The 17,834-nt window shown below is 34.8% G+C and overlaps 1 protein-coding gene across 1 annotated transcript in view; it reads right to left on the bottom strand.

The window, feature by feature from the left end:
- The window catches only part of LOC126010986 (cytochrome P450 2J2-like), a 45,856-nt gene that overhangs the window by 14,608 nt on the left and 13,414 nt on the right, over window positions 1-17,834 (bottom strand). The window contains exons 3-6 of the mRNA XM_049774607.1: window positions 12,588-12,737; window positions 12,062-12,222; window positions 7,974-8,150; window positions 4,791-4,932 (exon numbers count right to left, since the gene is read on the bottom strand). Of these exons, the coding sequence (XP_049630564.1) occupies window positions 4,791-4,932; window positions 7,974-8,150; window positions 12,062-12,222; window positions 12,588-12,737 (630 nt within the window). The remainder of the gene's footprint in view (window positions 1-4,790; window positions 4,933-7,973; window positions 8,151-12,061; window positions 12,223-12,587; window positions 12,738-17,834) is intronic.

Below are 17,834 nucleotides of genomic sequence, written 5' to 3'. Positions count from 1 at the left end.
TGGTACTTCATTGCTGTTTTTATTTGCATCTCCCTAATCATTAGTGATGTGGAGCATTTTTTCATGTGTCTTTTGACCATTTGTATTTCTTCTTTGAGAAAGTGTCTGTTCATTTTTTCTCCCCATTTTTTGATGGAGTTAGATTTTTTTTTCTTGTTAAGTTCTGTCAGTAACTTGTATATCTTAATATTAGCCCCTTATCTGATGGGTATCAGGTGAATAGTTTTTCCCATTCTGTGGGTACCTTTTGTATCCTAGTCACTATTTCCTTTGAGTGCAGAAGCTTCTCAGCTTAATATAGTTCCATCTATTTATCTCTGCTTCCACTTGTTTGGGGAGTGCCAGTTTCTCCTTGAATATAGCTTTAGTCTCAATGTCATGGAGTATTTTATCTGTGCGTTGTTCTATAAACCTCATTGTTTTGGGTCTTATATCCATTTGATTTGATCTTTGTGCATGGTGTTAGATGGAGGTCTGAGTTTGCTTTTTTACAAGTGGCTGACCATTTGTCCCAACACCACTTGTTGAAGAGGCTTTCCTTGTCTCAGTTTGCATTTCTTGCTCCTTTATCAAAGATAAATTGATTGTATTTCTGGAAAAAATTCTCTGACTACTCAAGTGTTGTGCCTCACTCAGGAAGGGCACACATTAAAAGTGCTGCACTCCTGAAAAAGAATTATTTGCCAAAAAGGCCCGCTTAGAGCAGTCAAAATCAGTTGACCCTTTGCGTGGATTGTTTGGCTATAATTCTAAAGTGGCTGTAACTATCTCTCTCTTTATTTTTAACCATTACTAAAAATCATGCCTTAGTAATTCTTTCTAACAAAGAAGGACAGTACAAATCCCGCTAAAAATCTCCCACTAAACAGCTCCCTGTGATTTTTGCTACTTTGGCACCAAGATCAGGTTTTTCCAAAAACTTAGCTCATAGTAAACTAATTTTCAGTTTTCCCCCAAAACTCTAAAACATTTCTCTCTCTTCCCTCTTCCCTGAAAATTACCTGTTTCCCCCTGCTTACCCAAAACAAAGCAAACCCATAATAGAAACTGTTTTTTCAACTTCAGTATTGGTTCTTTAATGTGCAAATTTTATCCATGGTCTTTCATTCTGTTTCCCATTTTCTTTGGTGTCAAGAATTTGCACCCTGCATTCCAAACCTCAAACCTTAAAAGCTCCCCAGCTCAAGAAATAAATTTGTCTTCGTCTTTCTAGACGCAAGTCCCCATGCATTCTGTGTGGTCTCATTCATTTCTACAATATTGTTCCGTCTTTTTGCCATTTCGTGTACCCACTCTCTCCCCGTGAAGGTTTCCCGAACTCCACGAAGAATCTGTTTGCAGGCGCTGGTGTCTGCAAACAGAATTGGCCCACAACACTCAAGTCTATTTCACTGATCTGAGGGTCTCTCTTTATTCCAATACCATGATGTTTTAATGACTATTGCTTTGTAATACAATTTAAAATTGGGAAAAATGATGCTTCTCACGTTACTTTTCCCAAGAATTCTCTAGATATATGCAGGTATTTATTGTTACAAATGAATTTCATGAGTGTTTGATCCACTTCTTTGTAGAATATTATGGGTATCCTTAGAGAGATTGCATTAAATCTGTACAATTCTTTGGGGGAGTATTGCCATTTTAATAATGTTATTCCTCTCAATCCATGAGCAGGCTATGTGTTTCCATTTCCTTGTGTTCTCTTTTATTTCTTGAAGCAGAGTTTTGTATTTTTTCCTTGTATAGTTCCTTCACCTCTTTAGTTAAGTTGACTTGAATATATTTGAATTTGTATGATACTAATGTGAGTGGGATTGTTTTTTTTAAAATGCCTGTTTCTTCTCTATCATTATTGGTGTATAAGTAGGTCATTATTTTTGTGTTAATTTTGTAGCCTGCCACTTTGCTATGTGAATCTATTGTCTCTAGAATTTCCCTTTTTGATCTTTCTGCATTCAGTATTATATTCCTACTTGTGGGATTCATCATTGTTATTAGGATGTGTCTTGGGTTGCTTTTCTTTTAGTATCTTTTAGCTGACACTCTTTGAGTATGTAGATTTGGCTTTAGGTCTGGAAGTTTCTCTGCTATGATGTTCCTGACTGTTGATTCTTCCTGGGGATTATCTTTCTTGGTCTCTGTGACTACAATGATTCTTTTTATTTTTTTTTTTTCTGTTGAATTTATCAAAGACTTTTATTTTCATCTGTTCACAATTTTTGAGTATTTTTTCCATTGTCTGATTATTTGTTTTAAGGTTCTTTACCAACCTCTTCTGCTGTATAGAGTTGTTCTTCATCTCATTTTCCAGCTCACTGATTCTGTCCTCAGTTGCTGTTACTCTCTGAAGAAGTGCCCCAGGCAAAGATAGATGGGAGGATCAAAGTGTAGGACACAGGAGAGCAGAGAAGGTAGAGTCCAGAATGTCTGCTGTGTTTCAAAGCACGCAGCAGCAATCAGCCATGATTTTTTATTAAATACTTGGAAAACACCCTAAAAAAAAGGGAGTGTGTTTTCATCCTGTCTCCCATTTTCACCGTGGGAAAGATAGGTAGTCCAGTGGTGAGCCACTTGAGAATGTCAACTTCAATATCATTCTGGAAGGAATGTGTCACACAAAAGACTATAGAGACTGGCATATAGGGACAGATTAGACTTTTTTCTTCTAAGGATGTAAACCATCTCTCCTAAAAATAATTTAAAAAATATCTCTCCATTAAATCTTTTAGTGGTGGCAAATATAAATAACACAAAATATAAATATAAATATATTAATTAATATATGATATAATAAATACATTATATATTCATATAATATAATAAATATATAAATATAATACATTGACATAATATAATAAATATTAGTAATAAATACTAATATATTAAAATATAAATAACACAAAATCTTGACAGCTTTTTGCTTATAGTTCAATAGTGTTGAAGATATTTTCTCCAATTTGCCCCATCCCCTAGAATCCCATTATAAATGCACAACTGAATCTCACTCAAATTCACTTTGCTTTCCTAGCTTTTGGACATACATTTTTCCCATTTCTATGAATTTGTTAAGTATATGACATATGATAACTGATTATCTAATGTAGTTTAATGCTGTCAAGTTCCATTTCTGTTGTAGCATGTGTCAGATATTCCCTTCCTTTATATGGATAAGTAATATACCAAAGAACAAATACGTTACACTTTATAATTAATTCATCAGTAGCAGTTAATTTCCACTTCTTAGATATTGTGAATAAAATTTTTGTGAAAGAAAACTAAGATTTTAAGCTATTTTGATGTCTCTGAAGAAAGCAAATCTATATTTAATTTTGTTGATTTAAAAATTAAAATATTGTTCAGTTATAAGCATATTTTATATCCTTATTTAAAATATGCAAACATGCACAAACATAAAAAACACCTATATCTATATTGAAACAATTTTTCCTGCTCTAATTTAAAAATTGAAATATCATGAGCTTATATAACAATGTTTCAATAATTAAACATACAATTTTAAGCATCTTCAAATTCACACATGTACAATTTCACACCTCTTCATAGTATAGATTCTCCTATCACAACTAGCATATAAGTAAACAGACTTAGAAGATAGATCAAAGGCTGAATTACATCATTTGCTAACAGAGGCTTCCATTTGAAACCTAGTACTGCATGATTCTCTGAGTATTACCAGAAGTAACCCTTGATCAATGCACCAGGAGTATCCCTTACATATCTTTAGATATGGCTCAAAAATAAAAATAAGCAAAACATACCAACACCTTTCCATGACAGTCAATCCCCATTTCAGTACTTCTCTTTCCCTTCAGGTAAGTACAGTTCATGTATAAGCTCATCCCTAGTACAAGTCAAATACTTGAATCAATTCTTTTACTTTAAGGAAATAAAATTGACGTTGACTAAAGTTGACTAAATTGACTTAATTTCTCATTAAAATTACTGTCATTAATAACATAGTAAACCCAAATTAATTAACCATGGCTAAAGTTTCTAAAAGATTCTCTTTTCTCAGTGCTCATCTTGCTCTAGAACCTGTAGAAGGCAAGAATGTTAACAGTCATGTCTTTGAATGTCCCAGTTGGTGGGAAAGATAATGGAAGCACCATAATAATGATGTATTAGGTCATCTTTAGAACAAGACAATGATAGTCTTTCCAAAAGGAGTGAGGAAACATCTCAGAAGATATTATGTTCGAACAGATTCTTCTGTCAGAGCTAGTAGAGAAATACGGATGATTCATTGTTGTAGTACAAGGAAAGAGCCAGCATGCTGGCTCCATGATGGGAGAAAATGACCTCTAACTCAGGGAGGACACCATGCAGGGGATGTGTAACAGAGGTTAGACTAGTAGAAAGAGGCACATCAGAGGATATGTGTTCTAGGCTGAGCACTTTATCTATAAGATGTCTGTCTACAATACAATGAGAATTTTTCATATAAAAGGAGGGAAGTCTAGAATCCAATTTTCTGTGAGAATTGAACTCTTTCCTGAAACTCCTTTCAATGCCAATTCTGATTTTTATGCTCAGAGTTTTCTGAGGAAAGCAATTCTTAACTGTGTTGTAGCATATGGGAATCCAGCAAAAACCTGACTGAAAATTTGAAGAATTTGCTTGTTCTTTAGCCTGCATGGATGACCTATGGATGGAATGAAGTAACTATCTATTCTTCAAATCTCTCCTTGGCCCCTATCTTTGCTTTGGAGAAGTCTTTTCCAGAAAGTATATTTTTCTCTTGGCCTAGGTATCCTTTCCAACACACTCACCTTGGATGTCTGGGTGAAGGGTCATGTAAAGCAGAGCCCAGCGCAGTGTCGTTGAAGTTGTCTCAGTTCCAGCGAGGAAGAGGTCCAGTGTGGTGTAGATGAGGTTTTCTTCATCGAAGCTGGAAGTAATGTTTCCTTTATGCTAGAAAGTAAAATGTTTCATGGTTTATTTACAAAGATCTTGGTTGTCACAGCTCCGTGGGCTTCATGTTAGGAGGAAACATGGAAGAAAACAGCCTTAGAGAAAAACATTTTCTCTTTGGTGTCCCCAGAAAGAAAAGGCTTAACAAGGGACATTATCACCATCATCCTACCACAAAAGCAGGAATCTTGTTTGCTTGGATAGATGCAAAACAGACAATTTCTCATTTGGCTCTATACTCAGGGATCTCTCACTTCTATGGTAGACCACATTGGCGATAGGGTGTGAGAATTACTTGGCCACGTGCAATACAAGCATTTTAACCCTGAACTCTCTGCCAAATAATATTTTTGTATGTTTACTTTAACATAGATATTACTATTGGATAAAATATAAATTGTTAGTGCAGGGGATAGACAAGTTCCAATAATAGTCACCTAAACTCTGTTCTTCAATTTCTTGTTTTATAAAATATAAGTACATAACAAACACCTATTAATAATCACATCTATGACATATTCACCTACTATTCTCATATATTCACATTACACAATTTATTTCTAGGCAAGAATCATTAATTCTATAAACCAATTCTATACTTCATGTTTCTAACGTTCTTCAGGAAAGATCAATTTGTCAACCTTTTTCTTATGTGTGGTTTTGCATATGCAGACCAGCTAGTGATTTAAATATCTGATGAGAAGTTAATGCTTTTAGTAACAGTAAACTAGAGAACAAAGGGAAAAATTCCAGAGGACAGAGAATCGCATAGATATATTATTCTTCTATTAAACATAGGGATTCTCCAGCTCTGGGATAGATATCAAACGGCTTTACCCCTGATATTTTATAAATGATAAATATAAATTCTCTTGAGGCTAAACTGTGGTGTATAACTTAGTACTTTTATTTTCAATTGGGCAATAAATGAAGGTGGAGGTAGATAATATACATGAATAATAAAACAATGACTTAGGGTAATGGCTATTTCCCTTTTTTTTGGTACAGATAATTTAGGTGAGAATAGAGGTAGAATATACTAAAAGAGTCAATAATTTCAGTCGATTGAAAAATAGTGCAAAAATCCCAAAATCTTGTGTACTGCAAAAGGAACTGATAAAAATAAAACATCTACTGAATGAGAGAAAATATCTTCTCATCATATACTCACACTTATCTTTGAAAAATATATAGGCCAACAGACACATGGAAAATGCCCATCATCTCAGTCCTATATGCCTCTTGATTAAAACAAAATAACTATAGGAAATTGACTTGTAGACACAAGGTAGAAACTAAACTTCATGCTTGTAATTGAATGTATTATTTTTCTTTGAATCGTTTACATTTTCCACCTAGTCATGTGCCAAAAAGTTTTCTGTAAATGACAGTTTATTCCAGGGCTGATTATAATATACATTTCAAATAGTTTTTCATGATTTTTTTGAGATCATTGGTGTAATATTTTTACATATGTGTATAATTTACATATACAAATATACAAAAACATCAATAGAAACATAAAATTGAAAATGAAAACAAAAAGTGCTCATCATCATGGATTGTCAGGAAATATAAATCAAAATACAGGAGCTATCATCTATCACCAGTTAGAATGGCTTATATTCAAAAGTCTGGAAATAGGGGCGGAGGTTTTAGCACAGCAGTAGGGTGTTTGCCTTGCACTCTGCAGATCCGGAACAGACCTGGGTTTGATTACCGGCATCCCATATGGTCCCCTGATCCCGCCAGGAGAGATTTCTTAGTGTAGAGCCAGCAGAGTAAACCCTGAGTATTGCCAGGTGTGGCCCCCAAATCAAAATAAATAAATAAATAAATAAATAAATAAATAAATAAAACTTAAAAAAAGTTTTGAAACAACTAGTGCTGGTGAGGTTATGAAAAAGGAAATGCTCATTCACTCTTCCTAAGAGTGTAAACTGGTCATTCTATGTGGAAAAAAATACAAAGACCTCAAAAAATTGAAAATAGGGGCTGGCATAACAGGACAGGAGTTAAAGTGATTTCCTTGAACACTCCTTGATCTCCAGCACCAAATATGGTCCCACAAAGCACCACCATGAGTAATAATCCTTAAGCACAGAGCCACGAGTAAGCCCTGAGTTTATGAATGTGAATGTGGCTTCCCTCCAAAATTAAAAATCAAATTATAATATGATCCAGTGACTTGGATCTAGCCCAATAAGAATACAGAAGCAATAGTTCAAAAAGATACATGCACATTGATATTCCTTATAGCACTATTTACAGTATCCCAGATGCAAAAAATAGAAATGCCCCTCAATGGGTGAATAAAGAGATTGTGGTAAATATGCATAATGAAATACTTGTCAGAGGTTAGAAAGATAAAATTGTGTCTTTTGCTACAACATGAATTGATAAGAACATGCCATGTTAGGCATAATATGGGGAAAGATAATTTCCATGTGATGTCATGCATAAGTAGTATAAAGAAACTAGGTAAGGAGATAATATAGCCAGTGAATAACAAACCCTTAGAGGTCTATCAAAACTTGTCAACAAGTGAGGGGAACAAAAAAGGAGGAAGAAACTTATGAGAAAGTGGGGACAGATATGGATGATGATGGTAAATGGCTACTGGCGATTTAGTTGTAAGTATTTTGCTGTACATTGTCCATTCAAGACATAAATAGTAACAGTACAACATGGTAAAACATTTACTTCAGTACTAATAACTTTAAATAGAAGAGGAAAAATATCACCGTTTGGGCATACCTAGAGATGAAATCAACAATAAAATTCATGCCTGTTTTGTTTTACTCATCAATTCAGAATTAATGCCAAATCCACAGTTTATGAAATACTATTTATTTTATCAATATCCTACACTAATTACTGGTATCTGTGATACTATCATAATTGTATAAAAATACCCTTGCAGCTGTGATTTAAATAAAGGTTTTGTCATGGCAGTTCATAACCTGATACACATCAATAGAAAACTAGTTTATTCCATTTTGCTTAAGAGTTAAGCCTAGGAACAATTTTGATTTCCTCACCTTTTCCATTTCCTTGAAATAAGCATCAATAAAGTCTCTTGTTTCATTGGGATTCCAATCCCTCCTGTGGTTTTCAATCATTTCAGCAACAAACAATTTCATATTTTCCCAGTTTTTAAAGAGTGTTTGGTGAGGCCCAGGAAGTAAATCAAATATCCTTGGGAGTATATTATAGAACTAAGTGAGAAAAAGAAAACAACCAGGGAATCAATGTAGTACAATATTTTGACACTTTAACACGAGTAATATCTACTTTTTTATTTATTTTACTTCTGTTTAAATTAGATTAATTATTCACTCTTCCAGCTCCCTCTACCTCTTTGCATGTTGAACACTTAATCATTCTATCTAAGGTCATGCTTTCATATAAATTGTGGGGGAGAACTGCTAAGTTTTATTATATATTTTGGAAGAGCTTGAGAAGTATCTGTAGTAAGTCTTCTTTGAAGCTTCGTTGAATGCATTAGTTAAACCATGTGGGCTTGGACTTTTTCTTCTTGAGATAGTTGAAAGTATTATTTCAGTTTCCTTTTTTATGAGTTATTGTTCAATTTTTCTTCTTTATCCTGATTTAGTCTTGATGGGTATATGATTCTAAAGATGCATTCGTTTATTTATTCAGCTTAATTACACAGCATTGTTCATAATAAACATTAATCTTTCATTTTTCTTTGAGATATCTACTGTAATTCATTATTCATAACATCAGTATCTATTATGACTTTATTAGCATAACTAAATATTTATTAAGTAAATAATAATTAATCATTATTAATTAATTGCTTGAAAATTAGCTCCTTATTACACTTACCCTTTCTATAATTTTCTTGATATTTCTCTCATTGATTTCTGTCCCTTTTATTTTGTTTTGTTTTACTTTGTTTGGGGGCTATATCTTTAGTGCTTAAAGATTACTCTTGGCTCTGCACTTGGATTATTCCTTACAGGAATCAGGAGATCATATATGTTGCTGGAAGTCAAGCTCAAACTTGCTATGTCAAGGCAAGTAAGTGCCTGACTCATTTACTATCTCTTAGGACCATGGTTCATTAGTTAATTTATGTTTGGGTTGGAGGGAAGAGGAGTCTCCCAACTTGTCTCAGGAGATCCAGGAGGAACGCCTTTTGTGCTTCTTGGTTAATTGGTCTGTTGATTCCATGCGAGGGCCTGAGAATACAGAGTTGCTTAGAACCTGTTGTGCAGAAAATATTTGGGCCATAGTGGTGGTGGTCTGGGACAGCACATAGTGGTACTTGAGGGCCTCTAGGATTGTACCTCATGGTACCCCAAAGGACCATGTGATGACAGAGATTCAATAAAGTTTGACCCAACATAATCCCTCTACTCTCTCCAGGCACTTTTTTCTATTTTACATTGTTTGCTTTCTTCTATTTAATTTGGTATTCATTTATTATTCTTCATTTAATTTTTTGAGTTATGAGCTTCAATTACTTATTTGAAATTTTTCTTATTTCCTGATATAAGCCTTTTTTGTCCCATAGATTTTTTTTAACAGTTTGTGACTCCATTTTTATTAATTCCAAGGAAGATTTAGTTCTTTGATTTTCTCTTTGAACACTGTGTCATTCTTATTTTATTGTTAGAATTTTACTTTTATATAGAAAACTTCTACATTCATGTCATTGTGGACAGAAAATATACTTCTTTTATTTTTGTTTTCATGAAAATAATAAAGTCATGGATTATAGAGGGCACAAACACTCAAATTGTGCCCTAGCATGCATTCTAAACTGGAGAATATTCCTTGTACACTGGAGTAGAATGTGTATCAGGCTCTTGTGAGGTTGTATTCCTGTAAATTTTATTAATTATATATTTTCTATATTTTATTTAGACTATTAATATTGATAATAATGAATAATATTATTAATATTATTAACAATAATATTGATAATAATAATTGATATTCTGTCTAGTCATTTGTTCCATAATGAGAGTTGGGTGGTAAACTCCCACTATTTTATTGGTATTAACTTACCTCTTCAGGTCGGTTAATAGTAGTTTTAGAGCATTTATTTCTTTTTTATTTGGCATAGATATGTTGATAAGATTAATTTCTATCTATATATTAACCAGTAAATAATGTTGTTTCTTACTTATTTACTTATAAAATTAAATAAATGGGCATGTTCAAATAAAAAAATTATACAATATATTATATAAAATGCTCACACATTAAACAAAAATATAATATTTTTGTGTGCTTTTTGATTTGACACAACTATGGCTGTTAGAATACTTATTTTACCATTATCCAATGGGATAATTTTCTAACCTTTCACTCTAAGTCTGTGTTTATCATGAGAGTTCTTGTTCATCTTGTAAGAAGCAGAACTTAAATTTTTTTTTTTTTATTATCTATCCAACTACTTATGCACCTTAAATAGAAGAGTTCCAGGTAGTTACTCTTTTGCTCTTCTACTCTTTGGGAAAAGGCAACTGGGTACCTTCTTTAAAACTTAGGACTTCCTCAATTGTTCGTTTTATGAGAAGAAAAGAAAAATATCATTGAACTGCCTAATCATCCACCAAACCTAGAAGTAACAAAAGTAAGGTTAAAAAATTCATGATCAGAGTCGGAGCTATAGCACAGTGGTAGGGTGTTTTGACTTATATAGTATCAACCCGAGATAATCCCTGGCATCTCATATGATCCTCTGAGCAGGCCAGGAGAGATTTCTGAGCAAAGAGCCAGGAACAGCCCCTGAGATCCACTGCGCATGGTCCGTAAACAAAACAAAACAAAACAAAACAAGATAGTCATGGCAGTAGTAATCCATTAGGTCCTAAAAATGTGCCAGGAATCAGGTTGACTGCTTTAACAGTCTTGGTGTTATGAAGCCATATACTTCTAGTATATGTATCAAGATGCTTGACAGAAATAATAGAGTTAATCTATATTCTGGATACAAGAAAAATGACCTCAATTTATATGTGATAATTATTTTCCTAGAATATTTCCCCTAAACTTTTCCAAATCCAGAAAATTAGCTGAGATACCAAAAATCGATTGGAGATTACACAGATGATTAAATGGACTCAAATTGAGTCTTCTAAGGAAGGGGTTATACTTGAGTCCCAAGTTCTACAAGCTGCATAATTAGAAGATTGGGTCCACAAGAAGAGCAACTGATTTAAGAATATTTAAGCATCATTTACGACAAAATTTACTTACAAAATGAAATAAATGGGCATGTTCAAATAAAAAAATTATACAATATATTGTATAAAATGCTCACACATTAAACAAAAATATAAATTGGTATGAACTCCAACAACAAACAAAAGTAGGCATCTACAATAAAACACTATTTTTAATATTGTGGGATTTTCAAAAAAAGAACAACAAATAAAGATAATCTCAGAACAATATGTGAAGCAATAAATAAATGTCAAAAGTGTAATTGTGAGGGAGAATGGAGATAGATGGACTTGGAAAGATATGCACTTGAAATAACCAGATCAAAGCCAAGGGTAATATTGTAATTTTAAAATCAAACAATATAAATAAATTGGTATAAACAATGGTATAAAACAAAAGTTTTATGTTTTATCTGATGGTAGAAATGTAGTTTGGATATAGTAAATATTTTGACGATGTTATTTACTAAAGAGAGCAGAAGACTTCCAACTAGATTTATATAGAAGTCTATTTTAAGTGTTTGTTCTTCAGGGCTTGGGAATTAGCTCATAAGGCTAGTGTACAAGATTTTGTGTTTGAACACTTCTGTTGTAGGTTCATCCTCAGTAATATGCTAAGATTAATCCCTTGAAGTGTCCCCCAAATCAATAAACAATTTTATTGTTTTTTTTTTGGGGGGGGGGTCAAATCCAGCAGCGTTCAGGGGTCACTCCTGGCTCTATGCTCAGAAGTTACTCCTGGCAGGCTCAGGGATGCCGGGATTTGAACCACTGTTGTTCTGCATACAAGGCAAACACCTTATCTCCATGCTATCTCTTGGCCCCTCAATAAACAAGTTTAATGTTTATTTGATAATGGGAAGACTTTATAAAAGTTCTTCATCTGATACAATATCTTAACCAAGATATAGAGCAAGTACATCTACCTGGCACCATGCAGAAGTTTCCAAATGTATGACCTCATCCATCATCCTTAGAAGTTCCTGGAATTTTTCATCCTGATATTCAAAGCGCTCTCCAAAAGTGACGGAACAAATAATATTGGAAACTGCATTGTTGATCTTGAAGTGAGGGTCAAAAGGCTGTCCTGGAGTTGAAAGAATTGTTGGATTCTTTATTTTTTAAAGAAATATCTACATGTCTTATAACATACTGAGTACAGAATCATGCATGCGACTCTGATTAACACATCCCATACAGGGTCTGATCTACTAAAGACACTTAGTGAAATGTAAAGGTGAGTATAAAGCAATGGTTATTGCTTTTCTTCTTGTGCTTTATTTTAGAGCTTTTCTTCTTGTGCTTTATTTTAGAGGTCTACAAGATATAATTAGAGTTCACTACTGTACCATAGTGTTTTACACAGAGGGAGCACACTTGGGCAGTTGATATGCAACTGTGCAGTGATTAAAGTGAGCATCAAATCCTGTACCTACTCTGTGAAAAACTTACCATTTTCTTCTCTTATAGACTGGACAAGGTAGTAGGTCTCTTCTTGAATACGTTCCTCCAAGCCCTTCTTCCCTAAACCAAAGTTCCTTAGTGTTGTCAGGGTGAACCTTCTTTGCTCCTTCCATATCTGGCCACTGGAAAAGGCCAATCCTTAGGAAAAAATCAAGATTATGTTATTGTATTTTCCAACAAGGATATCTGTCATAATGATGCTTTCTGAATGTGTATGACGGTAGAGTGTAAAGAACTTTGAACACAAACAAGATCTTCAATTCCAGAGGTCTGACTGAGACAACAGCAACTGAACGGGTCTTCCAGAAACGTAACGAAAGACTCTATCCCAGGCTCCATCCTAGGAGCAACATAATGACCAAGAACACCAACTACAGAAGATGAATTAAAATGACACTGAAGAAGCAGAATTGCTAGAACCACAAAGAAAGCCTTCATCACAAGCTCCATTCCTTGAGCTGCACAGTCACCAAGATCTCTAGATACAGAGGTTTTACCATCTATGACGAAGCAGAAGTCTCCATACACTACAAAAGCACCGAGGGGAGAGTAAATGATCATTGAAGGAGTCTATAGTTAATCCCATGACAGTATACTTCAGGGGTGGAGAAACCCTGTATCTCCTAGGCCAAGGGAATTCTCTCTATAATATCCCCAATAGATACTGTGTCTATGCAGGGGGAAAAAAAAAGAGAAAAAAAGCACAAAAAATCATTTTTCCAAATATATATTTATTGATTGATCGATTGTTTTTTTGACGTCCTTATTTTGGTGTAGATATTGAAGTTGATGGGTCCATTTTTATTTTATTTTATCTTTTTTTTCTTTTTGCACTCCGGCATTATTTGATTTCAGAACTGAGACTATTGTGCGGTGCTTGTCTTTATTGCTGTAGTGCTCACTGGATATTTAATTTGACATTTCTTTTTGTATTGTTATGGTGTTTCAATTACCTTTTTTAAACTTTTTTCTTTATTTAAATATATTGATTACAAATATAATTGTGATTAGGTTTCAGTCATGTAAAGAACACCCCCCCTTCACCAGTGCAACATTCCCACCACCAATGTCCCAAATCTCCCTCTATCCCACCCCACCTCCACCTGTACTCTAGACAGGTTTTCCAGTTCCCTCATTCATTCACATGATTACTGTAGTTCTCAGTGTAGTTATTTCTATAACTGCACTCACCACTCTTTGTGGTGAGCTGCATAAAGTGAGCTGGAAGTTCCAGCCCTCTTCTTATTGTCTCTGAGGATTGATGCAAAAATGACTTTTATTTTTCTTAAAACCCATAGATAAGTGAGATTATTCTGCGTTTCTCTCTCCCTCTGACTTATTTCACTCAGCATGATAGATTCCATGTACATCCATGTATAGAAAAATTTCATGAATTCATCTCTCCTGACAGCTGCATAATATTACATTCTTTATATGTACCATAGTTTCTTTAGGCATTCGTCTATTGAAGGGCATCTTGGTTGTTTCCAGAGCCTGGCTATTGTGAATAGTGCTGCAATAAATATAGGTGTGAGGAAGGGGTTTTTGTATTGTATTCTTGTATTCCTAGGATATATCCCTAGGAGTGGAATAGCTGGGTAGAATGGGAGCTCATTTTCCAGTTCTTGGAGGAATCTCCATATCACCTTCAATAGAGGTTGGACTAGACGGCATTCCCACCAGCAGTGGATAAGAGTTCCTTTCTCTCTGCATCCCCGCCAGCACTGATTGTTCTCATTCTTTGTGATGTGCGCCAATCTCTGTGGTGTGAGATGTTATCTCATCATTATTTTGATTTGCATCTCCCTGATGATTAGTGATGAGGAGCATTTTTTCATGTACCTTTTGGCCATTTGTATTTCTTTTTTTTATCAAAGTGTCTGTTCATTTCTTTTCCCCAATTTTTGATGGGATTAGATGATTTTTTCTTGTAAAGTTCTGTCAGTGCCCTGTATGTTTGGGATATTAGCCCCTTATCTGATGGGGATTGGGTGAATAGTTTCTCCCACACAGTGGATGGCTCTTGTATCCTAGGCACTATTTCTTTTGAAGTGCAGAAGCCTCTCAGTTTAATGTATTCACATCTGTTGATCTCTGCTTCCTCTTGTTTGTAAAGTGAAGCTTCCTCTTTGAAGATGCCTTTTGTCTCAATGTCATGGAGTGCTTTACTGACATGTTGTTCTATATACCTTATGGTATCAGGTCTGATATTAAGGTCTTTAATCCATTTGGATTTTACCTTCCTACATGATGTTAACTGGGGGTCTATGTTCACTTTTTCCAAGTGGCTAACCAGTTCTGCCAGCACCACTTGTTGAAGAGGTTTTCCTTGTTAAACTTAGGATTTCTTGCTCCTTTGTCAAAAATTATGTAATTGTATGTATGGAGAACATTGTCTGAAAAGTCAAGCCTATTCCACTGATCTAGGGTCTGTCTTCATTCCAATACCATGCTGTTTTGATAACTATTGCTTTGTAGTACAGTTTAAAGTTGGGGAAAGTAATGCTTCCCATTTTCCTTTTCCCTAGGACTGCTTTACTATTTGAGGGTGTTTATTGTTCCAGACGAACTTTATAAGTGTTTGATCCACTTCTTTGAAGAATGTCATGGCTATCTTTAGAGGGATCACATTAAGTCTGTACAATGCTTTGGGTAGTATTGCCATTTTAATGATGGTAATCCTGCCAATGCATGAGCAGGGTATGTGTTTCCATTTCCATGTGTCCTCTCTCATTTCTTGGAGCAGGGTTTTATAGTTTTCTTTATATAGGTCCTTCACGTCTTTGGTCAAGTTGACTCCAAGATATTTGAGTTTGTGTGGCACTAATGTGAATGGGATTGTCTTCTTGACATCCATCTCTTCCCTATCATTATTGGTGTATAAAAAGGCCATTGATTTTTGTGTGTTAATTTTGTAGCCTGCCACCTTGCTATATGAGTCTATTACTTCTAGAAGCTTTTTGGTAGAGTCTTTGGGGTTTTCTAAGTAGAGTATCATGTCATCTGCAAACATTGAGAGCTTGACTTCTTCCTTTCCTATCTGAATTCCCTTGATATTGTTTTCTTGCCTGATTGCTACAGCAAGCACTTTCAGTACTATGTTGAAGAGGAGTGGTGAGAGCGGACAGCCTTGTCTTATACCAGAATTTAGAGGAAAGTCTTTTATTTTTTCTCCATTGAGGATAATATTTGCCATTGGCTTGTGGTAGATGGCTTCAACTAGATTGAGAAATGTTCCTTTATTCCCATCTTGCTGAGAGTTTTAATCAAGAATGGGTGTTGGACCTTATCAAATGCTTTCTCTGCGTCTATTGATATGATCGTGTGATTTTTATTTTTCTGGTTGTTGATGTTGTGTATGATGTTGATAGATTTACGGATGTTAAACCATCCTTGCATTCCTGGGATGAAACCTACTTGGTCATGATGTATGATCTTCTTGATGATGCATTGGATCCTATTTGCCAGGATTTTGTTGAAGATCTTTGCATCTGTATTCATCAGGGATATTGGTCTGTAATTTTCTTTTTTGGCAGTATCTCTGTCTGGTTTTGGTATCAAGGTGATGTTGGCTTCATAAAAGCTGTTTGGGAGTGTTCTCGTTTTTTCAATTTCATGTAAGAGTCTGGCTAGGATTGGTAGTAACTCCTCTTGAAAGGTTTGAAAGAATTCATTAGTAAATCCATCTGGGCCTGGGTTTTTCTTTTTGGGCAGATGTTTGATTACAGTTTCAATTCCTTCAGTAGTGATGGGGGTGTTTAGATATGCTACATCCTCCTTCCGTAATTGTGGAAGGTTATAAGTGTCCAAGAATTTTTCCATTTCTTCTAGGTTCTCATGTTTAGTAGCATAAAGTTTCTCAAAGTAGTCTCTGATTACACTTTGGATCTCTGCAATGTCTGCCGTGATCTCCCCCTTTTCATTTCTAATATGGGTTATCAGGTTTCTCTCTCTTTCTTTGTGAGTTTTGCAAATGGTCTATCAATTTTGTTTATTTATTCAAAGAATCAACTTCTGCTTTCGTTGATCTTTCAGATTGATTTTTGGTTTTCCACTTCATTGATTTCTGCTTTCAGTTTTGTTATTTCCTTCTGTCTCCCTATTTTGGTTCCTTTTTTTGGTCATTTTCTAATTTTATAAGCTGAGTCATTAAGTTATTAAGGTATGCCCCTTCTTCCTTCCTGATGTGTGCTTGTAGAGCTATAAATTTTCCTCTCAGGACCTCTTTTGCTGTGTCCCATAGATTCTGGCAGTTTGTGTCTTCATTATTATTTGTTTCCAGGAAAGTTTTGATTTTCTCTTGGATTTCATATCAGACCTACTGGTTGTTTAGTAGCAGGCTGTTTAATTCCAATTGTTAAAGTTTTTCTTCTGTGTGCCTTTGTAGTTCACATCTAATTTCAGAGCTTTGTGGTCAGCAAACGTAGCCTGCAAGATTTCTATCCTCTTGATTTTATGAAGGTATGTTTTATGTGTCAGCATGTAGTCTATCCAGGAGAATGACCCATGTACATTGGAGAAGAATGTTTATTCAGGTTTTTTTGGGTGGGAAAAAACGCATAGGCAACACTCACAGATTCTTACAGTCGGGAACCACTGGGCAGGCATAGATTTTCCCAGCCTCTCAATTACCTTTTTCATGTCCTCTCTCAAACTGAGGTTGATAGCCTCTAGAAGGACTCCACCCATTTTCAGCATAGTTGATCTTTTAATTTTTTTTCTTATTTTTTACCACATTCTATTGCTTTTCTTTCCCTCAAACAAAGCCACATAACTTGATTTATCTAGCTCAGCCTCTCAAATAGAGGGAGAAACAAGGGAGGGCACCAGGACTAAACAGATATATGATCAATAATAGTAAGCTAGACAAAGAGGGGGCCACCTACTCTAGCAGCCCTGGGGGTGTTGGTGGGGGATATGGGTTGCAGAAAGGGAATGGGGATGGGGGAGGACAAATTTGGTGATGGGTATTCCCCTGATTCAATGTTAATATGTACCTAAAATACTACTGTAAAAGATATGTTATACACTATGATCAAAATAAAAATTAAAAAAAAAGAACATTGAACAACAAAAACTAGCCACAGAAATAATTCCAAGGCAACCAATATAATGACCAGAACTTTTTGATTATTTGTAATACTAGGCTTATTTATGTACATTATTTGTTTTAACTCTCATAAAGAACTTTTTGTGAGAGGCACAGTTATTACTCTCACCCATCATCTTAAGATG

The sequence above is a fragment of the Suncus etruscus genome, chromosome 6, assembly GCF_024139225.1.
Source record: "Suncus etruscus isolate mSunEtr1 chromosome 6, mSunEtr1.pri.cur, whole genome shotgun sequence".
NCBI lineage: Eukaryota > Metazoa > Chordata > Mammalia > Eulipotyphla > Soricidae > Suncus > Suncus etruscus.
The sequence above is the reverse complement of the archived record's forward strand: the minus strand, read 5'-3'. Positions and strand labels throughout refer to the sequence as shown.